The 23,604-nt window shown below is 40.8% G+C and overlaps 1 protein-coding gene across 1 annotated transcript in view; it reads right to left on the reverse strand.

Moving 5' to 3' along the window:
- Positions 1–808: 808 nt before the first annotated feature.
- Positions 809–23,604, reverse strand: part of Chmp4c (charged multivesicular body protein 4C) — a 29,581-nt gene continuing 6,785 nt past the window's right edge. The window contains exons 2-5 of the mRNA XM_027398755.2: positions 6,333–6,510; positions 3,686–3,800; positions 1,063–1,216; positions 809–870 (exon numbers count right to left, since the gene is read on the reverse strand). Of these exons, the coding sequence (XP_027254556.1) occupies positions 809–870; positions 1,063–1,216; positions 3,686–3,800; positions 6,333–6,510 (509 nt within the window). The remainder of the gene's footprint in view (positions 871–1,062; positions 1,217–3,685; positions 3,801–6,332; positions 6,511–23,604) is intronic.

Here is a 23,604-nt window from a genome sequence, read left to right on the forward strand (position 1 = left end):
TCAAGATATATTTTTAATTGTTGGTATCTTAATATATTTACAAAGTGCATGCTATGAAGCATTTGTTTTTTTGTTTTCTTTCGTTAGAATGAGAGAGAGCATAAAACAGAAAAGGATGAACATTCCTGTGAAGACAAAACAGCATTGTAATGACCTGCCAGTGTTCACTCAGCTTCCTAAGTGGCTGAATCACACCCAAGAGAGTCCTGCTCTGCAGGCTAAACTGCTTCTGCTTCCAGACATTTGGGGAGATTCATGCATAGCCCCACTCAAAGCTCAACTGGCATAATAAATGTCAATTACAGCTCCCTGAAGATTTTCAACCATGAAACTCAATTGAAACTATCTATATATAGACTCACTGAGGACTTCTCTTCAAAGCTGTTCTAGAAGTGTATTTATATTTACCATGGGTGACCTGGATGCACATAGCAGCCATGGATTTGCATAGACATTTCCCCAAGTCACCCTAGGTAACCCTCAGGGATGACTTATAAGTTGAAATATGTATTAAGTATCAGTAGAATCAGTTTTCTTTCAATACATATATACAAAGAATCAACTATGTACCAGAACTAGAAATACAATAGAGAATAAGGCAGATAGTCCCAACTCTATCAGTCTGGAAGGGTCTTCTATGATTCTACCAGCCCCTTTCCATTCCTGACTGAGTCTACACATGACTTAACTGTTACATAAAAGACAATAACTCATGAAAGAGGTCTCTGCTAACTTCTAAGCTTTGCAAAAGGCATTTACATCTTATGTGTAGTTCACAAATTTAGATGCCGAAAGTTTCCATTTTAGCTTAAGTAGCCCAAGCTGCCAGCTGCTTGAAGTCATCATCATCCTCTGTCCTCCTAGATGACGCTGTAATATAAAAGTGAGAAAAACCAGTCATCAGTGTCATTTATACTTCCAGCATGGCAAACGGGTAGGGATTACATATAAGATGTGTTTATTTATCCAAATCATGTATACGTAGGTAGATACCGAAAGCAACAGGCCTGGCTACTGTTTTCAGAACCTATGTGGACACAGGCCATGGGGTGGGGAACAGACCTGCTCGAGATCGATGTACAGTGGAGGGCATGCTGGGCTTCCTACTGGGCTGTGCAGGGAGAGAAGACGATGGCACATTTGGAAGCTTCATGTTTGTCATCTTCTTATTTAATTCCTCCTGCTCCAGTTCCTCAAGTTCTGCCAGAAGCTCATCCTGAACACAGGAGAGAGAAAGAATTAAGGAGTTAATGTATCAGAAGGTGGATTTCCCTAAACAGAACAAAGAGAACATCTGCTACCCAATTGATATATGAGAACCCAGTGAAATGGAATATTTATTTAAAAACTAAGCTTTTTTTTGCAACACTGAGCAATGATTAGAAATTAATATTTTGGGTTGTACAAATTTGTTGTAGTTAATCTTATAATACTTCAGTAAATAGCCATTCAAGTAATTTGTGGTGAATATATAATCTCCTCAGGTTCTGGAGATTTACACCTTAACTGTCATTTTTCTGATATGTATCTCTCTCTCTCTCTCTCTCTCTCTCTCTCTCTCTCTCTCTCTCTCTCTCTTGTTGAGAATCTCTTCAATTTTAATAAGAGGAAATAAATATTTCTACTTGAGTTAATATTATTGAAAATAAAACAAGCATAGAAAAACCTATTGCAGAGAAAGTAAAAAAAAAAATCATAGTTCCTCTATCAAATCATTAAAGTCAACATAAATTGTGTGTTTGGATGATTTTGTTCACAGTGCTGGGATGGAACACAGCAGTACCTTGCTGGTGCTAGTCAAGTGCTCTACCACTTTATTATGTCCTCAGCCCATGTGTTTGTGTTAGTAAAATTCAAAATTAGTATAATGTGTTTTTCCTTTACAGTGGCCTCAGAACGTCTGGCTTAATAAAACTATTTTCTACCCAACACCTATAGAAGGCTCCCATCAGCTTGAGGCCATAAGTGTGTGTGTCATCTCTTTCCTAATTCGAGATAACTACCTAACTTGGGAATCCCTCCAGCATACATCAGCCTCTGCAGAGGTGAATGGTAGTCAAAACAAAACTTTTCCTTATATTTCAGAGGCTGTCATAATGAGCAATTGTTAGATTACAGAAGGTGGAGATGCTTGGTCTGACCTTAGGTGGGACTACGTTTATTCACAGCAAAGGGGCATCTTATCACCCACTGTGTATATGGGCAAAATGCCTATAGAATGAGATGTGGCCCTCTACAGGGACAGAAATGACTACCTCCCGTACATTACATTTCCTCCCCCCATCCACAAGGGAAGCTGAGAAGTATAATCTTCCAACAGGAAACAATCCAAAAAGATCTAGCCTAACTGTGCATCCTTCCAATTAGATTCTTCATTTATTCAGCCATCATTCAATAAATTTATTGAGATCTCGTTACTGGGCAGTGCAAGGGCAAATCAGTACTCCCTACATTCAGGGAGCCTGTGTGTGAATTTATGCACGTGCACACGTATCTTGAATTTGATTGGTTTGTTGCTATTGTTTGTTTTGAGACAAGGCCTCTCCATGTATCTCAAGCTGGCTTTGAAGTCACTATGTGGCCCAAGTGACTCACAATCCTCATGATCTTCTTCATAGGGCCAGACAGTAGTATTAAGGGCTTTGCAGGCCAGATACCTTCCTGTTGCAGGCTCCTCCTTCTTATTTTCTACAGTTCAAGAAGAGTGGAAACCATCCTTGACCTGACAGCTATACAAGAATAGGCCATGACTGATCTGACATACAGGTCAACCCATTACGTGTATGAGTGTTTTGCCTGCATGTCTGCATGTGTACCGCATGTGCGTCTGGTGCCCACGGAGGTCAGAAGAAGGCATCAGATCCCACAGAACTGGCAGTATAGATGATTTTGATCCACACTGTGAATGCTGGGAACAGAACCTAGGTCTTCTGCAAAGGCAACAAATGCTCTTAACCTCTGAGCCATCTCTCCAGCACCAGACCCATATCATTTTTGAACACTGCTAGCAGCAAACTGTCATTTCCTAAGACTCCTTGGTACCACATCTTCACTTGTTACTCATTGTCAAATCACACAGAAGCAGGAAGCTGTGCTATCCTGTCCCCTTGGGAATGTGCCTAGGAATGTCCTCATCCTGGACATGTGTAACTTGAATGGAACCACTGAAATTGTCATTGTGGGCACCACCAATGTGACTTTAGTCTTCCTGGACTATGGGACTGATTAATACGAATGGAATGGGAATAATGCCATCCCACAACTACTTGTTTTATAGACTGAGTAATAAGCAGAGGCAGCCTAACTCCTAATTTAACAGCCACAGAGCACAATCCATCTGCTACTTACAGGGTGACACGGTCTGCTCCATTCAGCCAGCTGTGAGAGCACATGATTCCCTCAGAATGGGATTATTTATACTCCAACCATTAAAAATCACTAACTTTACATAACTGCTAGTGTTTTCTTTTCCTTAATAGCTAAAAACCTAATTAAGAAGCTGCTTGCCAAACTACAGCCATCTTTCCTTAAAATCAGCTACTAACACCTCATTTCCCTCCTGGAAAACTACACTTCCAACAAATATCATTTATTTGTTAAGCAGTAAACAAACTGTCTGCTAACTGTGATGGGAAGCTGACTTCGATAGCAGTCACAGCACCACATTCTTTAGTATTGCACCTACCTCATCAAAGCCATCGGCGAACTGAACCCTTTGAGAAAACGCTTCTGAGATTTCTTGGGCGATGTCCTGCTGCTCTGTGATATCTTGCATCAAGTCATCGATTTTGTTCAGATCCCTGGGGAACAAGTTTTTGGGGTTTTAGAGTTTCATCTTACAATTATGAATCTAGACTTAACTCCATATGAAAACAAGTTTGTTTCAGATATACTCTTTAGTTACTTCAGCACAATAACAAAAATACCTGGTCCAATGTTCATCAATTAAAAAATAATAATTGGTGTGTCAAAAAAATTAGGAACCCTGTACAATCATGTCTTTTCACTATTACCATCTACCTTTGAGAATCACTTGAAACAAACTGTGGGATTAACACTGTTTTTAGACCAATTTAGGAGGGGCATGTGGTAGAGCAGGTGTGGTACCTCTGTGTGTACTGTCCCTTATTAGTTGAAGACCACAAGGACTAACAGCAAAGCACCTCTCAGGGCTGGAGAATCACTTTCCATAGCATAGTAGCTCAGAAATGCTGACTCCTCAGGAGTTTTCCCTTGTAGATAGTAGATAATGGGGGTGAGCACTGAAGACAGCAGGGGGGGATGGGGTGGGGGGGTTGTTTGACCCAACATGCCCTCAGGGAAGCTACCACCTCAGCAAAGAATGCAGACAGGTACGGGCTCAGGCCAGCTGCTTCACAGTTAGTCTCTGAGGTCTACAGGCCAGGTTCTATCTTGTCTTTGTAACACTGTTTCTGAATCATTCCACCAATTCAGAAACTAAGCCAAGCTGACAGAAGAGAAAAATGGTGTCTTCCATTAGTTCCTCCGTACCCTGCATACTAAGTACCCTCCACACCGGAAGGCTGAGCCCAGTGAACTCATCTGTTTTGATTGTTTGTTTGTTTTTCAGTTTCTCAGACTCTACTACTACAAAACCTGAGACTTCAATATATTTTCATATGTAATAAAAAGAATTCTTTTATGGACTTCCTACCACCTTTTATGTTCAATTGTTATTAGAGTTGTAGTAAATGTATTTGTTAAAAGGAGTGCATGACATGTATGACCAAAGGTTGGGACTGAGACTAAACTTCTCTCCAAAGAGCACTATTGTATCATGCTACTAAGGGACCTGAAGCCAAGCCTGGCTTTGCAATCCATGTCAATACTCAGCTTACCCACAACTATAGGGGACTGGGAGTGTGATTATGCGCATAATGATCTCTGAAGTGTCAGAATGGCAGCTGGTTGATGAGGTACCAAGGCAAGAAGATGGTCTCAGGAGACCTTCATAGCTCCAGACGCTACCTTTCCCTCTTTCCATCCTCTGGAACAGAGTCTATATCCCTCAGCACTTACTGCTTTTATTCGCCCGTGGCCAGGAGTATATTCTCACCTCCCTATCAGTAAAGGACCAGGTTCCAGGTCTGCATTCCCCACAGTGAACACAGACCCATGTCACTTGCCACATCTCAGAGTATTCACTCATGAGTGCTCGCTTCACAGCAAGAATTGTGCTAGATGTTTCTAGCATCTCCCTGAATTTCACAAGCAGAGGAAGTAAGCAAGAACTTACAGGTGAGGAAACAGTCGAGAAAGAGAGAAAGTCATTTGCCAGGGTATAATCACCCTTGGGAATGGGGTGACAGCCAGAAAACTATAAACCCTGGTCCCACATATGAATTCTTTATGTCAGTGATTTTCAGATATTAGGTGGTCTCGGTCTCCGCCTGGGGAACTTGGGTAAAACAAAAGGTCTGACCTCTGGCTTACATCAAGGAGGCTGGATATTTGCATGCTCTAGATGATTCTCAGACACACCAAAGTTTGGCAACCACTGTTCTACAGTTCTAACACCTTCACTGATGTTGGCACTGTTAGAATCATAGAATTATGGTCCTTACAGTTGGAATTTCATAAAGGAACTGAGAAATATTGAAAGAAACATTCTATAATTTTCTCTTTTGTTCCTTTTTTTTTTATTTTGTTGCTGTAAATTCAAAATGCTACCTCTGAGAACAGCATTCCATTCAACACATTGAACAGTGCGACCAAAATCGTCATACTGAAGGAACCAGCTTCCCTTTTGGCAGCCATAACAGCCGAACACGTGCTTGCCATAAACCTGCCTTGGTCACTTAGAGGTCAGATGCCTGTCTCGTGACAAGGAGCCAATCAGAAGTTAGCTGGTGGCGCTATGCTTTACAACCCTGGGTGTGCTCTACGGACAAGCGCACAGCAAGGACGTAGAGAGCATAGCAACCACCTTGGGAGGGCCTATGGGCCATAACAACCAGTTGACCAATCAACACAGGGCAAGCCCTCCAAGCCTGGAAACACACCAATCGTGAGCCTGTGCGTACCCCTAGACACTCCCCTTACGCTGCCCTATAAAGATCTGTACGCAGCGGCTTCAAACCGTCTTTTCTAGCTATCTGCCATGGCGGGTGGGTGAAAGACCCGAGCTAACATGGGGTTAGCTCGTTACAATAAAGCCTCGTGCAGTTTGCAGAAAGCTCTCGAATCCGCCTGGTGATTGGGGTGACCGCGAACGTGGCCTGGGACCCCGGATACTTGAGTTTTCGGGGGTCTAACAATACAATTTTACAGGTTCTTCCCAACATTAAGGACAAGGAGTCTGGGTCACTCACATGTTTTCATGAACTGCTTTCATTGCCTTGGCTGCGAAGCCCATGTTCCGTAAGACCTCAGTGTTGGTGTGTGAGTTCTCTAGCGCTTCTCGCTGGAACTCAATGGTGGAAAGGGTGCCGTCAATCTGAGTGAGCTGCTTCTCAAACCTCTTTTTCCTTTTCAACGCCTGCAAGGCAGCTAAATAAGGAAGAAAGCGGTGTTCATATCAGAAGAAACACCTACACGTATTTAAGAGGCTCAGACCATGCATGGACTCAGAACTGAAACCTGAAACCTGAAGAAAAAGACATTAAACAGCCCTGGAAACATTGTCGCTCCATATCTACACCAGCTATTCTCTCTCAAACACTGTTACTCTTTCTTCCAACGATCTGCCAAGTGTAAGAGGATGGAAACTCAACTTTCACAGTCACAAAATATACCACAGAAATATTGATACTAAGTCTGGATGGGAATGGGGGTATAGGTTAAATACATTAAGAAAAGCTATACCAAATATATATATATATATATATATATATATATATATATATAATATTTACAAGAGGAAAAGACCTTAATGGCTGTCAAGTCTAGCTTCCTTTTCTTGAAGGCAAATTTACTAACACTCAAAGTGGCAGCCAGTTTATGGCAGCTAGAACCTAAAGTTCTGAGCTGAACACCTTGATTTGAAGAGAAATAGTCCTTAAGGTTGCCTCTAACATGAGTGTCCAGAAATCAGTGCGGGTGGAGTCCTGCTCAAGGCTAGAGGGCACTCTGCTGAGAGGGTAGGGCTCTGCTTGTGAGAAACAAGGTCTGAATAATCAGTCCCCTGGCCCGTTACCTGCTTCACCTGGAAGCCACAAAACCAAGAGTCCTTTTGACTGTGGTACCCTGTGAGATACCCTCCAAAAGAGCTCAAACCATCCAGTTTAGCACATCATTTGGGGAACATCCAAGAACAACACAGTAGAAGTACACTGTGCTATGTACAATATGTGATAAATGATAACTAAACAGATTTGGCAAAAGAAGTCAAGTAGTTTGTGGATTCAGAAGGAAGTAGGAACCTTATCACAAGAAATCTCTGAGGAAAAAACTCCTAAGTCTGCGCTTCTCGGTCTATATTTGTAGTTATTTATTCCAATAATTTTTCATTGTGCAGACTCTCATACAGCCATGACTTCTTGATGGGTTTTACTAGTGACTGGTGTAGTGACTTCTTTTCCTTCCCCTGGCTACTTCAGGGCCAGCCACCATCATAAATACACAGTAACTGCTTGACGCTGGGACAGAAGAGAAAACAAATGCTTACTTACTGAAATCCTCCACCCTGAGAAAACAACAGAATCAAAGGCAGAAATCCAAAAAAATGATAGAAGATCATGCACACACCCCCACCCATGTCAACTTTGTATCTGAATTCAGAGAGTTCACCTTGGGAGCAGCTAGGTGACTGGCTTTGGTATGGCTTGTGCTTCCTCAAATGGTACAAAGGGAAATTAACCCAAATGCAAACTGGTAAACTGTGGCATATTAGAAGGAAAAAGTCAAGCAAACAGTTGAAGGAATATAAGAACCAAACGAAGACACTGAGGGCTGCAGAAGCCAGCATCCATGCTGGCAAAATAATGGGTAGTCAATGACTTTATTTGTGATGACAAGCAACTTGTGAAAGATTAATAAACTGCAGAAACTTTGAAAACCCACATAAAAAAAATACCCCATCCATTTTATTCCTTTTACCTGTAATTTCATTTTATTTTATGTTAAATTAGCATTAGAAAGATTAAGAGATGTGGCCTTGTTGGAGGAAGTGTATCACTGAGGGTTTCAAAACCCCCCAACAAGCCCAGTCTCTCTCTCTCTCTCTCTCTCTCTCTCTCTCTCTCTCTCTCTCTCTCTCTCTCTCTCTCTCTCTCTCTCTCTCTCCCCCTGAAGACCAGGACATTAAAACTGTCAGCTACTTCTCCAGCACCATGTCTGCCTGTGTGCTGCCATGCTCCCCACCATGACAATAACGGACTAAGCCTCTGAAACTGTAAGCAAGCCCTCAATTAAATGCTTTATTTCAAAAGAGTTCCCTTGATCGTAGTGTGTCTTCACAGCAATAGAGTAGTAACTATAACAACCAGCCTGGGGTTAAGTAACTTATGAGAACTGTGGCATTTATTTATTCCTCAATGACTAGCAAGAGAAGGCAAATATTGTTAGTCATTTTACGGGGGGGGGGGGTAACAGATGAGTATTAGTTGGAAAATGTCATAACTTTCTGGACCTGTATAATGGCACAATACCACATATGATCCTCAAGCCTGGAGTGTGAACCTTTACAAACACCCGCTTCTGGGAAAGTCCTTCCCTCATTTCAAAGACTAGGACATTATAAGAATCAGTGATAAATTATGAGACCACCTTATATACTCCTTGTATTTTACTTAGAAACTAAATAATTTGCTATCTATATAACATTCTCAATTAATGAGTTTGTGCATCTTATTTATAGCTACCATTGACAAAATGCCTGTTTGTTTCAGGATAACTTCCATCATGAACACAGGAAGATAAAACATCTCCATATTTTCAGAGGACAACAAAAAATGTTGTTCAGCAGATAATCCTGAGAAGCTAAACTCCAAATGTACATCTCTACCCAACATCTTGGAAGCAGAGCGCCAGTACATCATACCTGTCTTATCAGGATGGTTCAGGGTCTGTGCTTATTGAAAACTCAGAGGCATGTTTTGTCCCAAAAGTGTTCATCATATTTTAAAGAATTTTTTAAGTTCTCCATTAATAAATGTGACTTGTTTACTATTTAAAAACATCCCTATTACTCTTGAAAATCAAGAAACACAATTTGGTACAAGAGAAGCTTTGTGGTCTGTGCTTATGATATAATCCTACGTCAAGTACTTAAAAACCCTGGTGTCTATTGACCTAGATGTGTGACCTTCTCTAGTCTTGGTAATGTTCCTCTCGAAGATAATAAGAGCCACACCCGGAGGAGAGCAGAACACTGTGTTCTGGAGCTTGTGCTTTCCAACCTTGGACTTTATATAAATTATGTAGTTGAATGCAAAAAGACATCCAGTTTTTAGGCATTAGTAAATATGGAAAATATCCATCACAGTGTCTAAACAGTAAGATTTAGAGCATGGTGCATGCCTTTAATCCCAGCACTTGGGAGGCAGACGAAGGCGGATCTCTGTGAGATTAAGGTTAGCCTGGTCTACGGAGTGAGTTTCAGGATAGACTCCAAAGCTACAGAGAAACCAAAAAAATAAAAAAAAATAGAACATCATGTTCATTTTCTTCACTGGTAATCAAAATCCCACAGATGAAGCTACAAAATACAATGCCCAACCTCATGCATGTTATTTACCAGACACTATTTTATTTGTATGTATGTTCATGTGCACATGTGAGGGAGGGCACACTTGCCACTGCCTGCACATGGAAGTCAGAGGGCAGCTTTCAAGAGTCATTTCTCATCTTCCACCTTGTTGAGACAAGGTCTCTCTTTATTCCTGCCACTATGCAGCAGAGTAATGCAGGCTAGCTGGCTCACCTGATTCTCTTGTCTGTGCTTTATATTCCAACGCAGAAGCAGCCACAGTTGTAAATGCCTAAGCCAACATATTGTTCCTTGCATTCAAAACACATGGGAGGAATGTGAAAAATTCATCTAGTTTTGGCATCTCAACTCTACACTATAATTCCTGATTCTGCAAACCACAGATATGCCAGAGTCCCAAACTCAGAAGTTATCAGGAAATGAAAATGGGTGAAGCAGAGAGAAAGTCATTGAAAAAGCCAGATTTGTTTTCTGTCCTGTGAGAGAGTAAAAATATTCTGTACAATGATAATAACAGTAATAATAATAACAGTAGTAGCAGTGCCAGGATGGCAAGACATGGCACTGGACATGGGCCTCCATCTCAGAACACCAAGAGGGAGTGGTGGGCCCTGTAACGTGGGGGTAAAGTCCTGTCTTAGCAGATGTAGCCCAGCTGGCTTCATCCACTGAGGCACCTCAGCCGTGTGTTCCAATGAAGCAAGGCATCTAGAGGTGCGTTCAGAATTGAAATTTGAATTGTTTATCTTAATCCTGTGTGAATAATACCAACAGCTTCTGTACTGTTGAATCTGATCCCAAGACACTTGAAAACCACTGTGGCTTTTTCCTGGCACATTAAAGCTCCTCTCAAAATCATTAAGGCAAGAGCTGTCAGTTCTAAAAAGCCAAGAAGTACATGTCAGTCTCTCCACAAGCTGCTGTTACATGGAATCATGACGCCACTGATACAGATGAAGTGTCCTTGACTTTGGCTCCCAGTGCACAATATGAGAGTGAAACAGCTGTCTTTTTTTTCCAGAGGCAAACAAGAGTGACAAAGCAAGCATTGCTCTGATTTGGCAAAGGACACTTTCAGAACCATGTAATTTAACTCACTTCGAAGGTATAATTCAATCTTCCAACCTCCTGCATGTGCTATTGAATAGCTGGCGAGACCTGGACAATATATTCTGTCTACAACAATGGCACCTATTCTCTTCTTGGTGAGAAACAGTCAGGGGTTTGTCTCCTCCCATAGCAATAATGTGCCTTCACCTTGAGAGCTACAGAACCTGTGCGCTGCTGACAGGACACCTGTCGGAACATTTCACTCACTCACTGGGAACTAAGGCTGAAATGTAACAATTATCCATGCAATTCAAAAATTAAACCAGACCTATATAATTCCAGTCTACCATGTCACCAAAGGAGGAAGGTATTCAGAAAGCAATGCTACACAATTCGAGACAACAGAAAGAGTTGTCACTTCATTGTTTATATTATAAGTAACACATCCTTCTGGGCCTGGGCTGCTGAACCCATGTCTGGGTTCAGGGCTCTGATGCAGCCACAGTCTCTGTTGGTGTCTCTGACTCCTGGTACCACCAAAGTCAGAGAGAATAGAGTTGTACAGAGTTGCCTCCCACCTCACTGGCTGCAACACTAGAGAGAACTGAGCCTGCCCCTCACTGAGGCTAAAGACTGAAGAACTCAAGAGCGAAGGTTCTACATCTCACCTGGGCAGCAAAATAGAGATGACCCCGTTCATAGGGGGCATGAGTGAGTTTGCCCTGAGGGCATGAGAATGGGAGAACAGGTAGCTCCATCTCATTTGTCATGTGATGGCGTGGATGAGGGAAAGAAGCTCTCCTCCCCTCAACATTCACCACCTGCAGCAGGTGGGGGACCTGACCCAACCCCTTACCGGCAACAGCACTCGGGTGAACAGGCCCTGTGTTTCACCTGGACAGCACAGTAGAGTTGACTATGAAGACAGGGGCGTGGGTGAGCCAGCCCTGAGGGCATGAGAGAAGCATTGCTGGTACTGCCTGCCTCATCTGAGGTGTGGTGGTGGGGGCAAGGGAAAGATGCCCTCTCACCTCACCCCTACTGCCTCCAGCTGATGAGGGAGCTGACCCTCCCCCCTTGCCAGCTGCAACACTCGAGAAAGTGGGCACTGTACCTCTTCTGGGTAGCACAACAGAGCTGACCCTATTACATGAGTGTTGGCAAACCGGCCTGAGAACGTGCTCATGGGAGAACTGGCCTGGCCCCTCATCTGTCATATGGTGGTGAGGGAGAGATGCCCCATCCCACTCCTCACCACCTGTGCTGTGTGAGAGAGCTGGCACTGAAGTCAGAAGAGTGGGAGAGCTGTCCCTGATCCTCACCAGAGGCAGAACTCTCTGCACCTCTCCTGGGCACCAAAGTAGAACTGGCCCTGGTGGTCCGGGTGTGGGAGAACCGACACTGAGGATGTGAAAGAGGGAGAACTGGCCCCACCCCTTGCTCATTGCTGCAATGGGTGACCTAGCCGGGGCAATGCTGGAGAGATCATCCTGATGGTGAGGATGGGGAGAGCTGGCGGGCTGACCAACACTGCAACTATCCAGGCCCAGAATCAGGGATACAAGTAGGCCCAGCTCAGCATCCACCCTATCTATCATCTATGGAAGCAGATAGGGGCAGGCCCTACAGACCTAAAGCTTCAGGATCTCCACAACACAGGGCAACAACAGGATATCCAAGAGGAGTCCCAGTGAGGGCCCGGTATCAATAGTGTAGCAGAAACCAGAGGCCTTGAACCAATGACTCTCTGCAATGAACACCATATGGACAAGAGGGTTTACTGTGTGACTCACTGTGTCACACTACAGCTTCCATGACAAGATTTTTCCTTTTTTCTTTGCTTTTTTTTCTCTTAACTTTTCTTTTATTGGGGAGGGTTTGCAAGGGCTGAGGGTGGATACAAAGGGACAGGGAAATGAATGAATGAGGTCAAGATGCATGATGTGAAAGACACAAAGAATAAATAAAAAGGAAGTTAAAAAAATAAAAATAAAATAAATCTTCAAAAATAAAAATAAATAAGACATCTTAACTTTAAAGATTAGTCTGTTCGCTTTCACACAAGGTGTATAAATGGGGCCACTGTTAAAACATAAGAACCTTTGAGAAGCTGACAAATATGAAAACAGAGATGAACCTGTTTGTGAACTATACACCTGAACATGCTTGCCCTTCTCTTGCCCTGGAGTAGATGAAGGACTCTTCAGAAGAACTAAATAACGAGGCCCCCAAAACTCAGTCAAGTTATGAGAGTGCTTAAGAGACAGATGTCATACATAATTGATTATGTCATCTTCTGTTTTTCACTGGAAAGTCTCATGATCATGTTTTATTGGAAATTATAGTATAAGCCCTGTTCTTCTATGCAAATTATCCATTAGGAGATGCCTCCATTAGCGGCACATGGCTTTAGTTCCCACAGTACAATGTAAATAGTACTGTTCAAAGGCACGGGTGAAATTCAAAACAGCCAAGGAAGCAACATAAAATTTTAAGACTTTTGCCCAGGACCATCCCATTATGAATTTTCCTGAACTTTTACACTTTTGATAAATGTTCTTTATTTATTTATTTCAGACTTTTAAATACATACTAAGTATCTACCATATGCCTGGCACTGTTAGGCTCTGGAGGACAAAGAAGTAAGGTGACAATTTCAGTAAGGCAAGACATGAATTGGGTACTTAATCACCTATTCCTCATTCCATAAGCCATACACATTTGTTATGGATGGGGTGGGGCTCAGTGAGAGAAGATTTGTGAAGCACTTTGGAGGCCCCATGGGAAAACAGGGGAGGTGGCATTTATTACCACTGTGTAATGAGCACTGTGCACCCAGATACTAACATGCACAAATTACATTTGGTCTCTAGTGATAGAGAAGATGTACAGGAGGAAAACGGGAAACATCTACAAAGTATAGTGTGTGATAGGGGATGTCGTTCTGTATATATGTTTCTCTTATTGGTTGATGAATAAAACACTGACTGCCCAGCAGCCAGACAGGAAGTATAGGCGGGACTACCAGACCAGGAGAAGGCTGGGGAGAAGAAGGCAGAGAGGAGCTGCCAAGAGAGGTCATGCTGCCAAAGGAGTAACATCCCCGATTATGGGTAAGCCGCAGCCTTGTAGCAATACATAGATTAATAGTGGGTTAATAATTAAGAGACAGTTAGCCAATGAAAAGCCCTAGCCATAGGCACACAACTTATAAATTAATATAAGTCTTTGTGTGTTTATTTGGGGCTAATTGGCTGTGGGACCAAGTGGAACAGAAACCTCCATCTTCAAGTGGGCTCACAGATACTTCAAAGCTCTCTACACATACACTCAGCATACTGACCAATATAATGCATGACTTCTACCCAACTGAAAATCTTAGATCAATGTGAACTACCTACCTTGGATATATGGGAACTATATACCTTGAAAATAACGCAGATCACATCACCTGGTTCCTATGTATAACCTAAATATTTTCTGAGGTCTCCCCAGGAGTAAATCTCATAAAGAGGGTAAATATCAAGCTTTAGAAAAAAAGCTAGACCATGACAAGGATATGTGGGTTTATGTAATGGTAAGATAGATGCAGGGATGGTAAGAGAGAATGAAACTGGACAAATAAATGAACAGTATTCTGAAGCAAGGGCACTTGGAAGTGGTATATTCTGTAAGCAAGCCACTAATCCTGAACTAATTTTTGCATTTTAAAATATAAATGATTGATTAATATCATACAGTATAAATACTTATAAAGGCAGTCTGATCAGTACACTCTCCTTTCTACAGAGAGAGGGGAGAAAGAGCATGCAAATGGACCAAAAAAATTGAAATCATTTTCTGATAAAAATGAAGCTTCTCTCCTCATTTTAGAGATGAGACCAGAGTATGATGGAAAAGAACATTAGAGGAGGTAAATCTAAGAGAGGAAAATTCATGATTCAAAAATGATATTGTCCTCTAGTTGTCAATAATGTAAGCACAAAAGATGAATTTCAAATGCCCAGTAAAATTCTCCTTCCTTCTAATTTTTTCAGAGACCAATTGCCAAGCAGGTGAAGTATTCAGTTATTGGAGCAACATACAAACAAATTCATTAAAAGCTACTTGATATTCTTTGTAAAAAACCAATTAAATTGTTTAACTACAGGAAGAATACATAACTAACTAGAAGTGTTTATTTTTATTTGCTACTAGTGATATTCATAACCTCACAAATTAGTAAACTTTATGGATCATTTATGATTTAAAATGTAGGGGAAATGTATGGGTATGAAATTAGTGAATATGTACAGATAATGTCAGGAATAGCAATTGTGCTAAACTTCAAAAGGGAGATGTGTTTACAGATGTAATTTATTTGGCATATAGAACATGTTTACAGAATTACTTATTTATGTAATTCTGTAATTATGTAATTATGTATGTAGAAATACATATTTAATATAGTTCTCTATTATAATGGTAAAAAGTATCATGAGATATTAGAGTTTTTAAAGTCCAAAATATTTCACAAGTACTTGATTGAGTGATTTTATCTGTAGAGACTGTAGAGATGGTTCAGTGGCTAAAAGCACTGACTGCTCTTCCAGAAGGCTGAGTTCGATTCCCAGAACCCACAGTGACTCACGACTGTCTCTAACTCCAGATCCAGAGTTTCCAATTCCATCTTCTGGCCTCTGAGGACACAAGGCATGTGGTACACAGGAAAAACACCCAAACATATAAAATAAAAATAAGTTAAAATAATCATAATAATTTTATTATCCTAAATTTCTATTCAAGCCTAGTGTAAATATGTAAACTTAATTCATCTAAGATAGATGCTTGATTTTAATCTTTTTAGTTGAGAATTTAACTTCTAATGTAAGATTTCCAACTCTAACAGAGAATGATTTCCTTTTCCTTGCCTGTAATTTTAAAAATCACTATTCATGCTTGCTTGCTTGAGTGTTTTCTTTCCTGGATAGTGATTAACTGTGTTGATATTGTGAGTCAATAGCAGGCTAGGTTGAGGAAGCAAGAAGGGCGGTTCCACAGAGCTACGGAAATCAGGACTTCTCCCATCCTAAAGCCCTCCCAGCTGCTTACTGGAAATGCCTCCAAGTCAGAAAGGCCTAGAAAGGTGCTTAGCAGTGACAGGCAGAGTCAGTGGTGCAGATGTCTGAGCTCCTGTCACATTAAACAATGACCTCATAGCTCTAGAATGGATCCTAAATATCTCTTTTTACATAATTAATTTCCTGTGCAAACCAGTTGTCTGAAGGAAACATGCAAAGTCTGTGGTGCAAGAGAACCAACCAGAAAATGGCTTATTATGTAGTATGCTTGCATTTCCCCTTTAGTTTCCCTTTTCAAATTTAGAGCATCCACCAAATAATAATCAGAAAAAGAGAAACTAAAATAACCAGCTTCTACTAAATGTGAAGGACCAGGAGAAGATCTCAGAAACATTTTTTTTTAAATCCTCAATGTTATCTGTTATTTCAAGTATCTGTATAGTTTTATCTCATATAAGCATATTCATATGTACTTAGGACTACAAAAAAAGCAGAAAAAGAAGAAAAAGGAAAAAGAAGGAAGAAGAAGGAGAAGGAGAAAGAGGTGAGGAAGAAGATGACGACTGTGGTGTTTGAATAAGAATGGCCCTCATAGGCTCATATATGTTTGTTTTCCCAATGGTGGAACTGTTTAGGCAGGATTAGGAAGAGTGGCCTTGTTAAAGGAGGTGTCTTACTTGGAGTTGCTTTTAGGTTTCAAAAGCCCACAGCAGGCCCAGTCTCGCCCTCTCTGAATCCTGCCTGTGGAGCAGGACATGAGGTCTCAGCTACTGGTCCAATGCCATGCCTGCCTCCCTGCCACCATGCTCCTTACCATGATACCCTCAGAAACTATAAGCAAGTCCCCAATTAAATGATTCCTTCTATAAGTTGCCATGACCATGGTGTCTCCTCCCAGTGATAGAACCTAATTCTAACTTTCTTTGGCTAAATCAATAAATGCAAAGCAATATGAATAAAAGAAAACTAGAAAAATTCATGTCACATATATTTGAAGGAAGACTCAAAAGTCTACATTCTGAGAGGTTAGAAAAGAACACAGCAATTGCTAGAATCCAATATGCCTTCTCCAAGAGAAAAACTACTAAACCAACCTCATGGCTGCTTTTCTTGGTGGCATGCTGGTGCAAGTGAAAGCAACAGACTACCTACCAGCCTTCCATTCCAACCCACAATGAATCATCCAGAAACAATTGAGAACATCAATCCTGTCACTCATTCTCAATTTCTTGGAACAGAGTCTTCTGGTGTGTCATTGTAGAAAAGGTCTCCTGTGGATCTGATGACACTAACACATTATCAGTCCATAAAACAGCATCAGTGAACCACAGATGTGTGTTGATGTGTTATGTTTGGAAACATAATTGACAAGATATATAGAGTGTGATCAAAGAATAGAAAATAACAGAAATAAGATGACAAGGACTGGAAATATAGGCCAGCTGTTTCATATCTAGATGAATAAAAATCTCTTGTCAAGTGATGATCTGTCAAAAAGCTGTCACAAGGCTTAGCTAATCCTTAGATGAAAGATGCTGCTTTTCTGCAGCAGCCTTTTTGGAATGAAGTCTCTAGCAACCTGCCATAGGGCTTTGTCCTTGCATTGGAGATGTTGTTTAATAAGAATAAATGTAAAATACTAGATATAACCTTAATATACTGATTTGAACAAGGAAAGGAGATGTAAGTAAGTATGAGAATTGTGGTGGTTTGGATGAAAATGGTTTCCTATAGACTCATAGAGAGTGGCACTATTGAGAGATGTGGCTTTGTTGGAGGAAGTATGTCACTGGGGGTGGACCTTGAGGTTTCAGATGCTCAAGCCAGGCCCTGTGTCACTCTCTCTTTCTGCTGCCTGCTGACCCAGATATAAAACTCTTGGCTCCTGACCTCTCTAGCACCACATCTGCCTGTGTGTTGCCAGACTTCCTGCCGTAATGATAATAGACTAAACCTCTGAACTCTAGGCCAGCCCCAATTAAATGCTTTTCTTTATAAGAGTTGCCATGGCCATGCTGCCTCTTCACAGCCATAGAAACCCTAAGATAAGAATTTTAATTTTTTTATTTTAGTTTAAAAACCATCTTATTTTACATATCAATCCCCCAGTTCCCATGCCCTCCCACCCATGCCCCCCACCAACCCCCCCAACCAACCCCCATCCACTCCCCAAGGATAGTGAGGCCTTCTGCAGGGATCATCAAAGTCTGTCACATCATTTGGGGGAAGGGCCTAGGCCCTCTTTAGTGTATCTGGCCTGCAACAGCAAACTAAATGGAGAGAAACTTGATGCGATTCCTCTAAGAATTTTAAATGTTTATTTATTGTTTTCCTTCTCTCTCTCTGTGGATGTGTGTGTGACATGTAAGTGTGGGCACACACATGCTATGGTGCATGTGTGGAGGTGAGACAACAACTTTTACAAGTTGGTTCTCTACCTTACAGCCATGTGAAACCCTCTATTTACTCCAGAAAGACAACAACAAATCATTTAAGGAACAACCAAGAAAACAAAAAACCTGGTTCACTTCATGTTGCACTGCACCCAAGCATGTGGCAGAGAGTGTAAGTTTTATAAAGTCCTTGTCAAGGACCAGAAGTACATAGAGAGAGGGAAAAGTTAGAGGTTTTTAAATAACCATTTTTAAATGTGAGTGGGGTTTTTAGGGCTAGTATCGATTCTTGAGGTTAGCCCATTGCAGGGAGAATGTCCAAGTGAAGCTTCTAAAATAAGAAGGGGAGTTTTTTTTTTTTTTTCCATCAACTTATTTTGGAGAGGGGGAAGTTGATTAGGAAGTAACACCTTGCATGGATACTGGTTAGTATTCTAGTTATACAGCTAACTCAGTTTTCTCCAGGAGCTAGCATACTGAGAGTAGCACAAACCAAATAACAAATCAAATAACAAAAAAGTCAAGAAAACAGCATGTCATAATGGCTGGTTGTAAGTAATACTGGATAATCTGAGACCTTCCATATCTAAGGGAGTCCTAGAACCATGAGAACCAGACACTACTCATAAAAGCCAATCATGGAGTCAATCTAGATGCCCATCAACAGATCAATAGATAGAGAAAAATGTAGTATGCAGACTGTGCCAGTCAGCATTCCATCACTATGATGAAAATACCTGAGAAAACCAATCTAAAGGAGCAGAGACTCTTTAGCTCATATATGGTCCACAGTCTCTATTACTTAGGACTGAGGCTAGGCTGGACATTATGGCAGAAGGGCAGGTGACATAGAGTCTGATCACTTCATGACAACCAATAAGCTGGGGGATGAGAGGAAAGGTACAAAAGACATGTTGAACTCCCAAATGGGCACCCTCAAGGAACCACACTCTTCAACGAAGCCCCACCTACTGAGTTTCTATCCTCTTCCAACAGCCAATCAAATGATGCCCCATCAGTGAAGGTCAGAGAACTAATGATTAAAAAAAAATCCCAAAGCCCACTTTGCATATTGCTAAACTGGGCCCCAAGCCTTTACCAAGTGGCCTTTGGGGAATAGTCTAAATATAAACAACAATGTATACACCAGACATTGTTGCCATACAGAACAGTGAAATTCTCTCCAATGCAAGCAAATAGATTAAACTAAAATGTTTCATATTAAGCAAAATAAGCCACACAGAGAAAAAAGTATTCATGTTTTCACTCATGTAAGGAAACAAATGAATTAAAAGTGGAAATGGGCTTCCCTGACCTCTCCTGAGCCTTACTCCTCCCCAAGGTCCCCATCACCCCAGGATTTCTCTGGGCCTGTGGCTGCAGAGAGTGGTCCCACCTGCATAGAGTGGACCTGCCCAGACAGGAAGGACCTACTTGAGTCTGGAAATACCTCAATCTGCCTTCACCCTCTGCCTCCCCAAACTCTCCTGAGTGAGGAGAGGCAAGACCATCCATAACTGCAGACATTGAAGTCTTAGCCCACACACACCACCAGATGACAAGAGGAGATAGAGAGACCACACCTGCACCCACTGGAAGAAGAGATGGGAAGAAGGCAGAATAAGAACATACTCAACAGAAAGACCAATATGACACCACCAGAATCTAGGGACTCCACACCAGCAAGATCTGAAAAGCACAACACAGAGGAAGAAGAGGCAGACCTAAAAATCTACTTCATGAAGATGTTCGAGACCATTAAAGAGGACAAAAGAAAATCTCTTAAAGAAATAGAAGAAAAAACAAACAAAAAATTCAAGAAATAAGTACTTCTCTTTAAAAAAAAAAATCTAAAGAAAAAACAACCAAACAAGTGAAAGAAGCACTGGAAACAGTTCAAGGCATGAAAGCTGAAATAAAAACAATGAAGAAAACACAGAATGAGGGGATGCTAGAAATACAAAGGCTGGATAAACGATCAGGATCTAAGGATGTGAGTATAACCAAAAGAATACAGGAGATGGAAGAGAGAATCTCATTTGTTGAAGACTAGCTAGAGGATATACAGTCATCAACCAAGGAAAATCTCAGGTCCAACAAATCCCTAACACAAAATATCCAGGAAATATGGGACACCATAAAAAGGCTGAATCTAAGAATAATAGGTATAGAAAAAGGTGAGAAATACAGCTCAAAGGTACAGAAAACATATTCAACAGAATCATAGAAGAAAACTTCCCCAACATACAGAAGGATATGCCTATGAAAGTACAAGAAGCTTACAGAACACCAAATAGACTGGACCACAAAAAGAACTCCCCTCACTACGTAATAATCAAAACACCAAACTACAGAATAAAGAGAAAATATTAAGAGCAGCAAAGGAAAAAGGTCAAGTAACATATAAAGGCAGACCTATCAGAATCAAACCTGACTTCAATGGAAACTTTGAAAGCCAGAAGGTCCTGGATAGATGTCCTTCAAACACTAAGGGAACATGGATGCCAACCCAGACTACTGTACCCAGCAAAACTTTCAATCACTATAGAGGGAGAAAACAAGATATTCCATAACAAAACCAGATTTAAACAATACATATCCACAAATCAAGCACTACAGAAAGTCCTAGAGGGAAAACTCCAACCCAATAAAGATAACTACACTCACAAAAACATAGGTAATAGATAATCCAACTTTACCAAACAGGAAAAGAAACAGGAGGGCGAAATCCACACACAATGACACCACCAACAACAAATCCAAAACAAACAAGAACAACAATCAATGGACATTAATATCCCTCAATGTCAATGGTCTTAACCTGCCTATAAAAAGATACAGGTTAACAGAATGGATACAAAGACAGAATCCAACCTTCTGCTATATACAAGAAACACACCTCAACTTCAGAGACAGACATTACCTCAGAGTAAAGGGTTAGGAAAAGATTTTCCAATCAAATGGACCCAAGAAACAAGCTGGTGTAGCAATCCTAATATCTAACAAATTAGACTTTAAACTAAAATCAATCAAAAGAGATGAAGAAGGGCATTTCATACTCGTCACAGGAAAAGTCCATTAAGATAAAGTCTCAATTCTAAACATCTATGCCCCAAATACGAAGGCACCCACGTTTGTAAAAGAAACATTACTAAAGCTCAAACCACACATAAAACCACACACACTTAGAGTAGGAGACTTCAACACCCCTCTTTCACCACTAGACAGAAGCAACAGACAGAAACTTAACAAAGAAACAAAGGATCTAACAGAAGTTATGACCCAATTGGGATTAACAGACATCTATAGAACACTCTATCCAAAAACAAAAGAATATACGTTCTTCTCAATGCCACATGTGACCTTCTCTAAAATTGACCACATACTTGGCAATATAGCAAACCTCCACAGATACAAAAAAGTGAGATAACCCCCTGTATCTTATCAGACCACCATTCTTTAAGATTTGAATTCAACATAAATACAAATTGCAGAAAAACCCACAAACTCATGGACATTGAATAACATCCAATTGCACCATTCCTGGGTCAAGGAAGAAATAAAAAGTGAAATTAAAGATTTCCTAGAATTTAATGAGAATGTAGACACAACATACCCAAATTTATGGGACAGTCTGAAAGCAGTGCTAAGAGGAAAGTTCATAGCACTAAGTGCCCACATGAAGAAACTGGAGAATAGTCACACTAGAGAATTCACAGAACAATTGAAAGATTTAGAACAAAAAGAAGCAAACACACCAAGGAGGAGTAGACACCAGGAAATAATCAAACTGAAGGCTGAAATTAATAAAGTAGAAACTAGGAAAACATTACAAAGAATCAATGAAACAAAGAGTTGGTTCTTTGAGAAGATCAACAGGACAGACAAACCTCTATCCAAACTAACCAAAAGGCAGAGAGAGAGCATGCTAATTAACAAAATCAGAAATGAAAAGGGGATATAACAATGGACACTGAGGAAATCCAGAGAATCATCAGGTCATACTTTGAAAACCTGTACTCCACAAAATTTGAAAATCTAAAGGAAATGGACAATTTTCTGAATAGATATCACTTACCAAAATTAAACCAAGAACATATAAGCAGTTTAAAATGACCTATAACCCCTAATGAAATAGAAGCACTCATCAAAAGCCTCCCAACCAACAAAAGCCCATGGCCACATGGCTTCACTGCAGAACTCTGCCAGAAATTCAAACAAGAGCTAATACCAGTACTGCTCGAATTGTTCCACACAATAGAAGCGGAAGGGACATTGCCAAACTCTTTTTACAATGCTACAATCACTTTGATACCCAAGCCACACAAAGATACAACTAAAAAAGAGGACTAAGACAAATATCCCTCATGAACATCGATGCAAAAATACTCAACAAAATATTGACAAATCGAATCCAAGAACACATCAGAAAAATCATCCACTATGATCAAGTAGGCTTTATCCCAGGGATGCAAGGATGGTTCAACATACGAAAATCTATCAAAGTAATCCACCATATAAACAAACTGATAAAGAAAAACCATATAGTCATCTAACTAGATGCTGAAAAAAACCTTTGACAAAATCCAACATCCCTTTATAATAAAGATCTTGGAGAGAACAGGAATAACAGGAACATACCTAAACATGATAAAAGTAATATACACCAAACCAACAGCCAACATCAAACTAAATGGAGAAAAACTCTAAGAGATTGCTCTAAAATCACAAACAAGACAAGGGTGTCCACTCTCTCCATATCTCTTCAATATTGTACTTGAAGTTCTAGCTAGAGCAGAACTTCAGTAAAACGTTGTTTTACTCAGCTGTAAAACAACGGAATCTTGAAATTTGCAGGCAAATGGATGGAATTAGAAGAAACCATCCTGAGTGAGGTAACCCAGTCACAAAAAGACAAACACGGTATGTACTCACTCATGTATGAATTTTAGACTAGAGCAAAGGGTTACCAGCGTACAATCCTCTTCACCAAAGAAACTAGGAAACAAGGACTCAGAGAAAATTCATGGACCCCATAGAATGGGAAGGGGCAGGATCTCATTAGCTAATTGGGAGCATGAGGGTAGGGGGTAGGGAGCTGCCAGAGTGAGAGAAGGAGAAGAGGAGGGGAGAGGAGGAAATGGAGGACCACAAATGTTGAGTTTCGGGAAGAGGAGAGGAGAGCAGGATGAGAGATACCATATCAGAGGAAGCCATTATAGGTCCGAGGAGAGATCTGGCACTAGGGAGATTTCCAGAGATCTACATGTATAACACGAACTGACAATCTAGGCAATGGTGGAGAGGATAACATAAATTCCCTTCCCCTATAGTGAGACTGATGACTACTTTTTATGCCATCCTAGAGCCCGCATCCAGTGGCTGATGGAAGCAGAGGCAGATACCCACAGATATACACTGAACTGAATTC

The sequence above is a fragment of the Cricetulus griseus genome, chromosome 2 (assembly GCF_003668045.3).
Source record: "Cricetulus griseus strain 17A/GY chromosome 2, alternate assembly CriGri-PICRH-1.0, whole genome shotgun sequence".
Lineage (NCBI taxonomy): Eukaryota > Metazoa > Chordata > Mammalia > Rodentia > Cricetidae > Cricetulus > Cricetulus griseus.